The 14,917-nt window shown below is 48.3% G+C and overlaps 1 protein-coding gene across 1 annotated transcript in view; it reads left to right on the top strand.

Annotated features, from left to right (window-relative positions):
* The window catches only part of SHANK3 (SH3 and multiple ankyrin repeat domains 3), a 198,959-nt gene that overhangs the window by 117,541 nt on the left and 66,501 nt on the right, over positions 1-14,917 (top strand). The window contains exon 5 of the mRNA XM_010566063.1: positions 8,976-9,100. Coding sequence (XP_010564365.1) covers positions 8,976-9,100 — 125 coding nt within the window. The remainder of the gene's footprint in view (positions 1-8,975; positions 9,101-14,917) is intronic.

Below are 14,917 nucleotides of genomic sequence, written 5' to 3'. Positions count from 1 at the left end.
CAGATGTTTGTGTTTGCATCTCTTTGTGTAAAGACCAGCCAGAGCAACTGGTATTGCAGTTACTGAGACAAATCACCTTGGGTGAATTCAGTGGACCAACCACCCAAGCACAGAACTTGCCTGGTTCTGTAGCAATCAGTGGATCATTTGAGGGTGTTTTAGTTTGTTTCCTGCCCAGCACTTGGCATTAGGACCTCAGGCTCGGAAGTTCCCACAAGCTGAATTTTGGTCCTGTGAAGTGCCTGGTGCTGGGTGTCATTGGCCTGACGGGGGTCTCTGACAGCTGCAGCTTCTGCCCTGCACAGCCCTGGGGGCCCGAGGAGGGGTATGGTGAGGGAAGTACAGTTAAAGTTTGAGGATCTTGCTGTTGGTCAGGGGCAGAGAGGAGGTTGTCCTAAAGCCTTGCAGCAAGTTTTGGGACATACTGCTGGTATCATAAAGTTTTGTGGAAATGGAGGAGCTCACTGATGGTTTTCAGAACTTGGCTCTTGTGCGGAGGAGCGCTGTGACACTTTGTGACCCTCAGGACGGACAGAAATTGGGACCCGAGGTGTTTAGACAGATCATGTCAAACACCAAGTCTATCCTCTGTGTTGTTAAGGGTGGTGTCTTCATTATGGAGATCTAATGGAAAACTAGAAACAAGGCCCGGTAGAGTCTAGATACGGCAAATGCTACTTACGTCACACCTTTTATAGTAGCCTTAGAAATTTAAAAATTCAGGAGCTGATTTTAAATAACCGCCATAGCACCCCCTTTCTCCCTGCCCCAAATACACACACTCCATTAGTGCTTGTTATCTGTTGACCACCCAGCTGGAAGCAGGTACCTGCTGCTCCAGTGCTCTGTTTAGATGTCAAAACAATGGTGTGCGGCTTCCTACCCTAGCCTTTGAACTGAGACATGCCTTCAGGATTTTAGGTGAGAAGTACCAAGGCAGCTACTGTATTATTTTATTTTTCACTCTGTAAATGTGTTTCTGGTGAAGTACTTGGGATCTTGTGGTTTAACCCTGATCTTAACAATTTGCTCTGCTTGAATTAACTTGTAATGTTTTTCACTGCTAAGCTTGGCTGGTAATAAAAGTAACTCATCCAAGAAAAGCAGTATTTTTAATAGAATAGAATAGAATATTTTAGTTTAAAGGGACCTACAACAGTCATCTAGTCCAACTGCCTGACCAATTCAGGGCTGACCAAAAGTTAAAGCATGTTGTTAAGGGCATTGTCCAAATGCCTTTTCAACACTGCCAGCTTGGGTCATCGACCACCTCTCGAGGAAGCCTGTTCCAGAGCATGACCACCTTCTCAGTAAAACGCTTCCTCATGTCCAGTCTGAACCTCCCCGATGCAGCTTTGAACCATTCCCAGGCATCCTGTCCCTGGATCCCAGGGAGAAGAGCTCAGCACCTCCCTCTCCATGTCCCCTCCTCAGGAAGCTGTAGAAAGCAATGAGGTCACCCCTCAGCCTCCTTCTCTCCAAGCTAGACAAGCCCAAAGTCCTCAGCCGCTCCTCAGAGGACATGCCTTCCAGCCCTGTCCTGTCACCAGCTTGGTTGCCCTCCTCTGGATGCATTTGAGGTCCTTCACATCCTTCTCAAATGGTGGGGCCCAGAACTGCTCACAGTATTCAAGGAGAGGCCACACCAACGCTGACTACAGCAGGACAATCCCCTCTCTTGACCGGCTGGGCACGCTGTGTTTGATGTCCCCCAGGATGCGGTTTGTCCTCTTGGCTGCCAGGGGTCCCAAGAAGCCTGCATCTTGAAGTGCAATCAACTGTGATGCTGCAGGAGTCCAAGTCAGGGCTGGAGTTTACTGTATCAGGTCCTGGGGAGCAATTCCTCATGAAGATGGGCAGGGCAGGGGAAGAGACCGCACAGATGGGCAGGGGAAGAGAGCGCGCTCAGGTCTGGGCACACTTCTGGCTGTGGCGGGTGCCACTGAACCAGCTTTGTGGCATGGGTGTCCCTTTGAGGTGCCGCTGTGTGCTGGCAGCAATGCCATCTTCCCGGCAGCGGTGGTGTGGCAGAGGCAGAGCCGACCCCTCTCGAGGACCCTCCCCTTGGCTTCTGGGGGGCTGTCGGCACCCCTGTGCCAAAGGGCAGGATTGGGGTTCTGCAGGGCCTTTGCCCTCAGACCTGTGGTGTTGAGGGGGTTGTCAAAGCCACCCCAGGGTTTCCTGGTGATCTGGCTCTTCCAGGGCTTCTCCTGACTGCTGGGCACAGCTGCAGTATGAGTGTCTCACCTGGTGTGAGACAGCCTGGACAGTGGGGTTTTAAGACCTGGAAATGGCCGCCACAATCAAATTGCACAACCAAAGCTGCAGGGTTAACATGATAGCTCCTCGAGAGGTACAAATGATGCTTCCTGAGATTTGAAATCATGAGCTTTTGCAATGAACAGTAGACCTCCTTGTTAAGAAATTTTGCCTCATTACCAGTGAGAATTTCTGTAATTTAATTCCAAACCTTTTGATTTAGTTTTGCCTTTGCCAGTTGGATAAGAGCCTCCTTAAATTTTATTTCCTTCCTGGGTAGGCACTTACAGATGAACTGTCACCAAATTACATACTTCTGTCCTAAAGCTTTCCCGCGGGCTCTGATCTAGAAGCGGTATTTTGGAGGGTCTGGTCCCAAGCTGGTTTTTGTGGTGGCTGGTCTGCTGCGCTCAGCCTTCACTCAGGCCTCCATGAGACACATAGGTCAGGATTCCCAGGCTGCGTAAGGAGTATTGGTGTCCTCCTCCTCCATCACCAGGGCTACAACCAGCTCTGAACACTGCGGGTTGTTCTGGTTAATATTTCTTGTTTCGTTGGTGTTGGGGCTGTAAGCAAATGGCTGGGCTGCTGACGAGGCTGAGATTAAGCTAACTGAACAGGAGGCAGAGAATGACTGGACATGATGTGGGAGGTGGGACGTGACAGACAGCATCACGGACAGTGCTTTGGAGGAATGACTGGCTTTCGTCAGTGTGCAGGGGATGGTGCTAGAAGTGGCCAAACTTCACAGACAACTGACAGGGAATACTGGAGACCTTTGGGGTCTCCAGAAGGTAACCTCTCAGTGATACCAGGTAAGGCCAAGATTACCTAGGTGATGGTATTGGAAATACCAGATTTGCATACAGATGTAGCAAAACTGGGGTGAGTGGGGAAAAAAGTAGCTAGAGGCAGATTGTTTGTTTGGAAAGAAGCTGGGGCAGCAAAAAGAAGTGTTACGAACCAGGAAAAAGGTTACAAAGGTACGTGAATGATGTTACTGGGGCTGTTTGGCAGGGGTTTCTGCTGGGCAGCTCTGTGCTTGATCACCACAGCCCAGATCAGGGCGACAAACCAAATCTGTTCTTCTGACTATTGCCTGTGTGTCCAGCCTGCTGCCCCATCTCTGGCTGTCAGCAGAACAGCCCTACAGATGGATCGAGCATCTTGGTGCCAGGTCAGTGCCTGCTCCAGTCCTGTCAGCGTCAGCATCTGTCCACCACCTCCAAACAGCTAGCTTTTGGGGAAGAGCAGGCGGGGAATGCTCCTGAGATTTGCTGTGAGCCGTCACTTCACCGTGGCCAGTACTTGACTCCAGGGTGTTTTAAAGGGCATGCTGTCTGCAGGCAGCGCGTGGATGTCTGCGTACGGCCATGCTTGGGCAGTGTGTGCAGCAGCGCGTCCCATGCAGGGCTCCATCTCCCGTGTCCCAGAGGAGCATGAGTTTTCCACATCAGGCTTTTGGGCAGGACAGACTGCCATGGGGACAGAGGAGTCGCAGTCGGGGCTTCCCCCATAGCAGTGGGGTTTCTGTTCACCCTTTGCCTTTGCCAGAGCTTTATTCTCCAGAGCTGCTTCTGCTCCTTTCAGAAGACTCTGGTGGTTTGGAAGGAGATATCCCCGCCACCAAGGTCTCCTGCACGTGGCATGGTTTGCAGGTGCTCCATGGGGTTGCTGTCAACATACATTTCATTTAGTTCTGTTCTGTTCTGTTCTGAGAAAATGATGTGCTCGGTACCCATCAGCTTAACCAGTAAGACAGTGTTGGGCTTTCAGGCGGTAACGTGGTTTTATAGCTTTTCTGGCACTTATCCAGGAAATTTTAATTGTTATGTACTGCAGAAGAAGTTTCTCCCTTTGCAGGTCCTTTGCAGTAAAGTGTAGAGCAGTCTTACTACTAACCAGGTGTGAGCACAGCACTGATATGTTTGACTGAATGATAACTAAAAGCAGCTGTAAGGGAAAGTTCTGAAACAAGGAAGCACAGCTGCAGACTCCAGGGAACAGTAGGTCTCCCCTGTATTGCCTGAGTCTGCGAGTTAATTGAGGCAGATAGGAAATCCAGTGCTGGATTGCACCTGCAGCTGGAAGTCAGAGCTCCTCCATGCACTGCCTGACATGGCCATTGGAGATTCCTGGAGCAGTTAGCCTTGCAGACCTCATTCTCTGTATGGAAAAGGGGTAGTTTAGTTTACATTCACTTGTCCATTACTAGAGTTTCTTTCTCATTCCCTGGGACTTCAGGCAGTAGCAAGGGAGAGCTGGTTGCTTCCTCTGTCTACGTTTTTCGCCCTCCTGTATTAAATTATGCTTCTAGTATTTATTTCATAAGGATACAGTTCTGACTTCAGGATGCATTTTCTTGTTTACTGAATCTTTAAGGCACTAGTGACACTTTACAAATTGTGTATCACAGCATGCAGTTGCTGTAGATATATAGCTTCCAGCCCACAGAAAATGGTGTGCCTGGAGTCCTCATGTAACACATCAATAATGCAGGTGACAGAATTGTCTATAAGGCTGGGTTTCCTAGGTTAATTTTATCTGTATTCCCTATCAGTTTATATCTTTGATTTCCAATACAAAAAAAACACATCCTTGAACTATCCCTCAGATGACTCTTCTCAGAGCTATGATTTAGGATTTCTCTGCCATCCGCAGGCTGTTGTCAGCCCCATGGTGGGGAAACGTGGGGCAGTGCTGCTGAATTCTGCAGCTGTGGGATTGCAGCGGGGGTAAGCCTGATGGGATGGGTGTATCTGGAGCTGTGGAGCTGCTGTGATAACACAGTTTGCTCACATCAGGCTCCTTCTCCTGGCTAGGAAACCAATTAAATTGTCATCTGTCCAACTCTATCCTCCCCAGGGATCAGGAATTCCACTTAACCTTTTCATGACTTAATTATGATGCATGTATGATGAGAGGCAGTACTGGTATGTCACGCTGATGCTCCTGTTTTGTGAAGTACAGTGCTGATGTTCTACGGAGACCGTATGTCCCATTATGATTATATAAATAATTTACTTGACATTCAGAGAGCCTGAGTCTACCCTTTTGTCATTTTCAGAGATTCAGGCAATACACAAGGTCTTTCTCACCTTAAACCTCATATCCTTCTGGTCCGAGGTCTAGCATAAGTTAATGGGCGCCTAGTTTTGCAGCTACAGTCTGCAGCAAGGTCATGTTTGTGGTTCTTTGAACATCAGGCTGTTGAAAGAACTTGCTGGTCAACACTGATCCAAAGAGCTGAATTTAACATTGGGGAAGTCCTGAAGGATTTGGAGAAATCAGATGTTACACTGGCATTTCTAAAAATACATAGGATGACTTGTCAACTGTTTGCCACTTAAGCTAGCTTCCATCAAAGGAAGAAGTCATGGAAAGCTCTTGATAAAAAACATCTAAGATCATTCAGCATATTAACATTTTGTCAGGCAAACTTTGTCTTGGTCTGGTGCTAGCCAATGGCTATCTGATTTAACAGAAAAAATCTTGCATAAAAATTGTAAATAAAATAATAAAGTAGTACTATAGTAAATGATGGAAGTATTTATATCTGTATAAAATCAGGGTCTATACATTTCACACACATGAAGGAGAATGTAGGTCACATTTACTGGAGTGATCTGACATCAAAGGAGATGTATGCACAATATCATCTACTGACTCTGTTATTAAATCTACTGCTTCATTAGGGTTTTGACACAGCTCTTAAAAATACATTGTTTTGATAATAGACTTAGAGTGATGGATAACTTACCTAGGCCTGTTGATACAATACATCATTATCTATATTGCTAACAAAAATAAACCATGCTTTCTGCATACATCAGCTGAGGGAGAGGTGGACATACAGGGACCTTTGTTGAAGGCTCTGGCCCTTGTCATGCATGATATCAGACTAGATAATCGTGGGTTTTTCTGACTTGTTTGTTACATGTCTCTAAGGCAAATGGTTTGTTCAAGCATCATCAGCCACTAAAGAAGACATTTGGTGTTTGATTTCTTAGCAAGTTAGTCTAGATCCTTCAGTGCATTCTGCTCAGAGCTGTCCCTATACTAGCAAAGAGTGTCCTTTTACCACTGACTTTTCTGAATGAAGATGAGACAGTGAATCCTGCATGGACTAAAGATTCATGTGAGAAAAAGACACCTCCATCAGTCTGCTGAAAAGCCCTGAGTGAGAGCCTTCAGTTCACCTGGCCCCAAAATTGCCAGCCTGGCCAGGGTTTGGGGAGCATGTCTCCATTTTGAATTCCTAGGCTCTATATACATTTGAGCCAGCTGTTTCATGCAACTGTGGCCTTGCTGTTGCATTTCTTACCAACCAGCTTTAGCTTCTGTCCTACGCATGTGAGAATTACTGTGCATGAGGGGAGGATATCATAAGCCATCACAACCAAGCTCTTGAGAGTCTCTTGTGCCGGTCTTGGTGCTGGTTTGCAAACCATTCTTCATGCTCCTGTATTAATTACCCTTCAGAGAAAGTAATGCTAAGTAATGCATTGCAACATCAAATACACCATCTGCCAGGAATCTCTATGCGCTCCAGTCAAGACCACTAGACCTAAACTTACTGCTTGTGTAGCACAGTGGACTGAAATAATCTGTGTCAACACCATTGGTGCCAGAAGCTGTGCATCGCACTTTGAACTGACCCTGTGCAAGTAGCAGTGCCATGCTGTTGGCCAGCCACTGGTCAGCAGCCAAAATTTAGATGTTTCAAGCACTAATATCTTTTGGTGCATGACATATGCTGCATCATTAGGCAAAACAATGGCTTGTTAGCCTCCTCTCCTCTTTGTGATTTAAGTATGTTTGGGATCTACTCAGCAGAATGACTGCTATACTGCTGTTGCAGGAGGGGATTTCTGCCGTACAACTGCTATCTGTTATTTGACAGCTAGCCTTGAGCAAAGTGGCTGTCCCAGGTAGAGGAGGAATAAAATACACTCGCTGACCCTCCAGTGTGTATTACACTTTCAGGAGAGTGCAGATCTGTCAGAACATGTCTGGGGTTTTCAGACACTTATTCCTAATGTGTCAATAATTTTCTTTGTCCATGACAGGTGATGTGGAATATCATCTCTTGTTTCTGCAGGCAGGGAAAACAGAGTAGTTGGCACAGGTGGTTTCAGTATTGCACCTTCACCCCCACCGACTCGCTGAGTACTCTTGTATCTGGTAGCCCATCTTCAGCTTCATCTTTGAGGCTGCTACCAGCTGAGAACAGCTCCAAAATCAGTGCAGTGCTGATCACCAGAGGTGGCACAGTCTCCTCTCTAGTCCTGGGACTACCAATAAGTGGAGGTAGAGCTGAAATGACTCTATAGATACTGCTCCCTGGAAGGCTGCACAAACAAGTGGCCAGGTGTCGTAGTGCCGAGAAGCAGCACTTTTCTTGGAAGGGTAACTTCTCTCTTTCCTCGTCTGTGGCACAGGCTATTAGGAACGGCCATCTGTCTGGTAACACTTGAAAGCCAGTAATAAGATTGCATGCTATTAGAAAAGGGATGTCTCAAGCTTCTTCTGGATCCGCTTTAGGTGTTTCCACTCATATAAGGCCTGGTGAAGAAGTCCTCACTGATCCAATGCTATGGTCTTATGTAGCAAGACACGAATCCTCTCTGCACAAAAGCAGGTAGACAGGCAGCAGGTCTGTTCTCAATACACAAAGGGGAAAATAAAAATCTTCTTGGAGAATCACGACCAGCCCCTGAAACAGCCATAGTTGATACACTCTGTGCTGCGGACAGCAACCCATCTTGGTACCACTGATAGTTTCAGGTTACCAGAGCCTGGCCAGATGCGTAGAGTAGCTGTGGCCTTTCTGCTTCATTTCTTTAATGGATCTGAGGTTTCTGAACATCGACAACAGTCTCCTCTTGATAAACAGACAAAGGAAGCTTGTTCCTTCATCACATCACACAAGGTAGCACACATCACACAAGTGCCTCTCTGCTATAAGTTGGGCATCCCCCATGCAAAATTCCTTCTTCGTGGATGGGCACTGAAGCAAGATGGGCTGCAGCTGGATAATGTAAGTGCGCTGCCTGGGTCCATCTGAGAAAATCCCTTCCCTGGAAATGGTGTTCTTTTGGGAGCAGGAGCAGGTTTTCCAACCAGGAATGCAATTAAAACCTCACTGATGAAGAGTGGGTTTCATTTGATTAATGCAGACGTCCATCAACAAGTAGCCCTCTGGTCCTGAGCTAATGGTCTCCTGTAGGACCAGTATGAGAGAGGCACTGCTCTGGGATGCTGAAAGCAGGTGTCATGTCTGCAGTAGCACAGGTGGATGGCGCACATTGTGTTTTCTCTGCTGACTATGAAAGAGGCCTGGAGCCGCTAACTCAGATGTAGACACAGAAGGAGTGAGTTCTTCCCCTCCTGCCATTGTTCATAGCTGCTGTTCTCATTTCGTCTGTAGTACTGGGAGATGGATGAGGCTTCAGGGACCTTTTGGGAACATATGTGACTCTGGGAGTCACATGTGTCTGGGAGGCTCTGGGGCTTTCTCAGGGTCTAAGCTCATTAATACTGTAGACATGTAGCATTAGCTCTGGTTCCTGCATTGATGTCAAGCTGAGCCTTGCATACATGTTCTTTTGAACCAATATACAGAGATTTTTATAGGCTCCTGGACATTCTTGTCCACCTTCTGCTTGCTTTTTTGCCACAGTGTCTCAATCTCTCTCTCTCTTTGTGTTTTGTAGCTGAAACCCCAATTGAGGAGTTCACCCCAACCCCAGCCTTCCCAGCGCTCCAGTACCTGGAATCAGTGGATGTGGAAGGTGTTGCTTGGAGAGCAGGGCTTCGCACAGGAGACTTTCTGATTGAGGTGAGCCCAGAAGCGGCAGGGAGAGTGACTGATGGCTGCCAGCAGCATCTTCTGCAGAACAAGGGCTTATGTCTTGCATAAAATTAATTTCCTTTATAAGGTGTTTTGAGAGCTGGGTAATAATTGTTACTGAAATGCCTGCTGCCTGGATGTCTTGATGAAAAAATGTATTTCAGGTACAATAATTCGAGTAGATACATGCTCTCTGTGCTAGAAGGGGAGCTGACAGGTTCCCTTCTGCTAACTGAAATTACAGGGAAAATGGAGGTTGGAGGAAAGACTCATCAGATGCCCTCTCTGGAGGCTAATCAGGATTGTTTTGTACTGATATTTATTACAGCTTTGCCCAATGTGGTACAAGTATTGGGGTCTATAGGGAAGAATTAGATTGACTGGGTATATAGGTCTCTGCTCTTGTATCTCCCCCTTGGCCCCTTCCCTTTTTCAAGAAGGCAATGCTGGGGGCTGTGTATTGCCTTCACTCTGCTCTGAGGCCACAGTCGACTGGATTTTTGTGGTCACTTTTAAAGAAGGAAAAGCAAGGATTAGAGTCACTGGCAACTTCATGTTAAACAAATGGCTCCAGGGCTCAGCAGCAAGGCACAGCGAGGTAAAATAGAGGTGTAGTCTCCCCAGGGCACAGGCAGGAGACTTAGGAGAAAACCAGGGTAGGGATCTGAAGCTGGCTGCCAGGTCTCCAGCAGTGACAGCACTTGCTTGCTCCTGCAGCTTGACATTATTATTATTTTGTTATTGTTTGTATTAGTGTATGCACAGAACCTCAGCGACAGGTCAGGAAATCATTGTGGTAGGTGCTGCATGGTGCATGGCGTCTGTGCAGTACAGGTGGTGACGGCTGTGTCCCAGCACGCAGATGACAGGGGTGCTCCCGTGCTGGTGCTTGCCATCTCTGGACAGTGAGATGACACTGCAGGGAGCAGTTTTGGCATATCGGTTGCTTCATCTTGTAGTGAACGCAGCAGAGGATAGTTTTAAGGGGTGATTTAAAAGAGAGCGGTAACATTAATTTGTTAATGTTTATAGGGACTCTCCTCATTATAGGAGGAAAGTGTAGGAGACATTACTGTGGTACCTGCAAGTGAAAGTTATGTTCAGAATCCATGCCAAATGGGTATGGTATGAATAGGTCAAGTCTGCATTACTTAAAGCCAGAGAAAAGGCTGTTACAACAAGGCATTTGGGAAATGATTAAAGTATTTGTGAATCACTCAATCAAGATGCCCGTTTCTGTGCCTTAATTGTAAAGGGATCCCAGAGAGTTTGTTTCAAATGGACATGTATACAGTGTTGGAGCAGGAAGGGATGTGAGATGAATCCTGTCCCTTCCAAGGGAGCAACGGTTGCAGAAGAGGTGGAGTGAGGCTGAATTGACACCGAGTCTGTGAAGCGACCATGAGTTAGATGGGATGGGAAGGGGAACTTTGTGTGAAGTTTTGAGGTGGGTGGCGTGGTCGGGCTCCACTGTGAATCTCCTCACAGCAAGTGCCAAGCAGCACACACTGGACAGGCAGTCCATACAGTCAAAGGAGGGGCTGGCATCCTGTGGGATTTTGCTTTCTCACATCTTCCCATGCAAAAATCATAAGGCTTTAAACCCAGTAGTGCAGTATATGACATCTGCGTTGGTCCGACATGGTGGTGGTGTGGTGTAGGTTGTGGTTGTGCGTGGTTTAAGGCAAGCAGAGCTGCATGCTTCTGGCAGGTGGATGTGTGAAGTTGTACTGGGTGTGGAAGTGCTCCCGGGACTGGGGAGGCGGGTGGTGAGGCTTTGCTTAGCTCAGCTGCTGCGATTCACTCTGCAGCCTGAAGCTTACACTGAAAAATGCTCTCTTTTTCAGGGGTGGTCATCACCACTGTACCAGACAGTTGGTTGAGGCACCCTGGAGCTCCCATCAGTGCTCTGTGGGATCTCTCTAGCAATACTTTTTCCAGAGCAATTACCTGAGACGCAGTGAAGGACTTGATGTTGAATGAGTAGTTGATGGAAAGCCTGTGCGTGAAGCAGGGACCAGCTGTGATGTGTCTGTGCTGAGGTACTGAATGTTCTGCGCCCTTCATCCAAAATGGGTAGTCCCACAGGTGGTGCCATGCCCACGCGTGTGGCACTGCTGCAGGGCAGGTGGGAGGAGCGACAGCCAACGTGCGGGGACGTGGAGCCATGTGCTGCCAGGAGCACAGGGAATCCCACAGCGGGTGGAGCACAGCGGGAAGGGGAGAGGGAAGCTGGGCTTGAGGAGCTCTCAGCAGAGGTCCAGGTTGGCACTTGGCCTTACTTCCAGTGGGAAGAGCACACCCATCCTTCACTCTCCTTTCTGCGGTTAGTAGGGCCCAGATTTCCTCTCCATACTTGCAGCAAACCTTCTGGAGAGAAGCTCGCAGTGGGGCCGTTTGCTCTGTCCATCCTGCACACAGGCACGGTTCTTGCAGCCAGAAAGTCCCCCAAAAGCTGCGAGCTGGAGAGTGCTGGCAAAGGCTGCGTGACCCAAATAGGCTGCTGCCAACAGCATCATCTGCATTGTTGGTGTGTCTTCTGCAGCCTCTAAAGAAAGCTAGTTACTAATTGTCATAAACCTGACAATCATTGTAGAGCTGATACTTTTTCTGATACGTACTATTAGAAATATTTCAAAGCAAGGAAGAATTTCAAATGCTTATAAAGCCATGTGGGGTGCAAGGAGCAGGTTAGTGCTGCAGTAGAGCAGCTTTGTCCTGGCTGAGACTCGCAGTCCCTCTCCCTTCCCTCCCAGTTTGGGTGTTCAGCTGCAGAATAAATGTATTTAGCTGATAACCTGCCCTCAGCGAGTTACCATTTCCTTTGGATCAGCTAGCTGAGCTGACTTCCCCTGTGGCTGCATGATCATTAAATCTATGGCAAGTGGAGCAATAAGCATGTGTGGTTTCCCTGGGAAGGGAAGCTGGAGGTGGGTTTAGAATGAGCACAGCAGCTTTGCCGCAATGTAAAGCCTCATCCCGAAGGCAATACTCAGAAAGGGAGATGTTGTGATATAGCTTGAAGCTTTGTACAGGTCTCTGGGACCATCTTCATCAACCTGTCCAAGGGTATAGATTAGAGAGGTGTTAAATTTAGGTGGACAGTACGTAGGCATTTTAAGTTTGAGACTTTATTTCTAGCCTTGTAACTTGCAGCCTGAGACCATCTCTTGCTGAAATTAATCATTAGTCTTTTAACTTTAAAGATTTCTTCATATTGGAGATCAGTGCTAGACACCCAGATACACATAAAGTGCTTTCACATTGCAGTTAGCAAATTCAAATAAAGAAGTGCGGGTGGCAAGCCCTGAAAGGTGTTTTCAGGCAGGGAAGTGTTTGATGACAGTGACAATCTCCATATGAGAGCTGACCTCGCTCAGCATTGGGGAACAACTCCTCTGGTACCACAAAACGGCTCTTTCGTGCAAGGATCAGGTGGCAGGGACACCATTTAGAGCTCCAAGCAAGCCCTGACCTGCCCTAGTCTTCCTCGTGCTAATTCAGCACTTAAATCAGCTTCCGAAGCTGGGAGAGGGGTGGCTGGATGTGGATGCTGGAGGCAGTCCGGTGGATGCTCTGGCAGTTCCCATTCCTCCACGAGGCTCCCCTTTGGGGGAAGGAGTGAGATGTGTTTCTGTGGGGTGTTGGCATGAGGAGCCAGCAGAGCTGCCTGACAGGTTATACCTGGGAGCCCAACTGATGGTGACTTAAAAGAGGCAGCAAAGACCATCCAGAGAAGGAGGCATGCAGAGGGGAATCTGCCCCTGAAGTGGGAGCAAAGCTTCAGGCAAAATCAGCGTTTAGCATTGTGGCTTTTTGATTGATTAATACCAACCTACAACAACTGTAGTACAGGACCTGACTTACTTGTACCATGTTTAAACTGCGATGACCTAGCCCTCTGCTCAAGCCTGCTGTGCCACACTGTTTCCCCAGCCTTTTTAGCCTTTCATTTCTCACCACCACCCTCCATACAAATGGAGGTCCATGACTGGCCTGGACCAACATGACAGGCTGAAGCCTGCTTGGTTGGCAAGTTGGGGTGGCTTTGTCAGTGAGATCCATGGAATGGCTGTAAGGAGTTCAGGATACTCGTTTGATGAGCATTGGTGTCCTCACCTGATACTTTCTTCAGCAAGACTGGTCTCTGTTCCTGTTTAACTAGGAAACCTCTTCCTAATTTTGTGAAGGTGGAAAGTTTCACCAGACCCCTCCAGGAGGAGCAGATGACCTTGAAGAAGGAAAGTAAGAGTTCCCTGGTAACTGTCAGGAGCTTTACATCCAGTCATGCAATAGATGCAAGGCTGCTGCAGCTCCATGTTCCCCGGTTCGGTCAGTAGCCAGGCTGAGCGTGCATTCCCGATGGGGACACGTACACACATGTGCACAATAAGCACACAGCTTGCCACATGGATCAGAAGACACACAGCATGGTGCAAACACCAACAGCACAAATGGCCTGACCCTGTTCTTCCACAACTGATCAGAATGAAAGCCTGTCAGAAGAGAATGTAAACGTATATGTGTATGTATATACAATATGAATCCCTCTAGTAGCTGGCCTTGGACCTCCAGTCTGCCCAGTAGCTGGCCCCTCACTCCCCCAGTCTGCCTAGTTGCTGGCACCTGAGTGTGTGAAACCCTGAGACCCACTTGCTGGTACTCGAATCTCTTGACACACATGCACACACGTGTGCTGGATTCCCCAGGCCTGAGAGACTTCATCTATCCAGTAACTGGTCTCCAGTCCCCAGGTGTCCCCAGCTGCCTAATGCACAGGCATGCACAAACACAAACTAGTCTCCCTGGCAGCTGCTCCAGACACTGGGCCTTACCAGTAGCTGACTCTCAAACCCACTCGTCAGTCTGGTCCCTCCAGTAACAAATTCCCAGACCCCTAGTCTCTCCAGTATCTGACCCCAGTCTATGGCCTCTCTGATCCCTGGCTGCAAGCCTCCTATCCTACTCACTGGCCAATCCAGCCTGACAATTCCTCACAAATTAAATGCACCTACACACGCGTCAACATACAATATGCAGGCAGTCTGGTCTCTGGAGTTGCTGGCACCCCAGCACCTCTGGGACACTCCCACCCACGGCCCCTTCCCCAGTTGCTGGCAGTGATACCTTCACACACACACACAGAGGTGCACAATATGGAGCACGGCCTCACCCAGAAGAATGGCTGTAGAAGTAGTGCAGTGACAAGACGTGTCAGAGTGTGGTGGCCAGGTGCAGGGCATGGCAAGACAAGTGTATTGAGCAACAACCTGGTATGCTTAACTGGCCTCTTCCACACCCTTCTCCCTTTGTTCTCCCGTGCTTGTTCTTGCCTGAGACACCATCGTTCCTCCCTTTTCCTGCCTTTGGTCCTTTCACTGAGCATCTCGGTAGGACTGGCACAACCCCAGAATGCTCTTCCTGGCATCCTGTAATGAGTCCCATACCCCTGCAGGCAGTAGTTCCCCTCAGTCCGCAGGGTGACCTGGAGAGATCCTGTCCCATCGACTCATCCCATGGGTCTCAAACACAGACCAGGGGCTGACCCTCCCCCTGTGGTGGCCCTGGGGGTAGCCGAGGTGGGGTGCTCCACCGACACCGATCAGGTCATTGGGGTTCCTCCAGCTGTCATTGTTCTCTGCTCCGTTTTGACTGTGGTGATTAGCCTTTGATCACATAATCGAACAGGAACAACCCGTCCCGTCTTGCAGCCTGTACATATTCATGTACGCTGCCTGCTCACCCCTCTCCGTTGGAATTTATCTTGTGCTGATCCTAGTTTTAACAGAAGTGTCTGCTCCAAGG

The sequence above is a fragment of the Haliaeetus leucocephalus genome, unplaced genomic scaffold (genome assembly GCF_000737465.1).
Source record: "Haliaeetus leucocephalus isolate CR32 unplaced genomic scaffold, Haliaeetus_leucocephalus-4.0 Scaffold202, whole genome shotgun sequence".
Taxonomy (NCBI): Eukaryota; Metazoa; Chordata; class Aves; order Accipitriformes; family Accipitridae; genus Haliaeetus; species Haliaeetus leucocephalus.
Note: the sequence above shows the minus strand (reverse complement) of the source record. Positions and strands in the feature narration are given on the sequence as shown.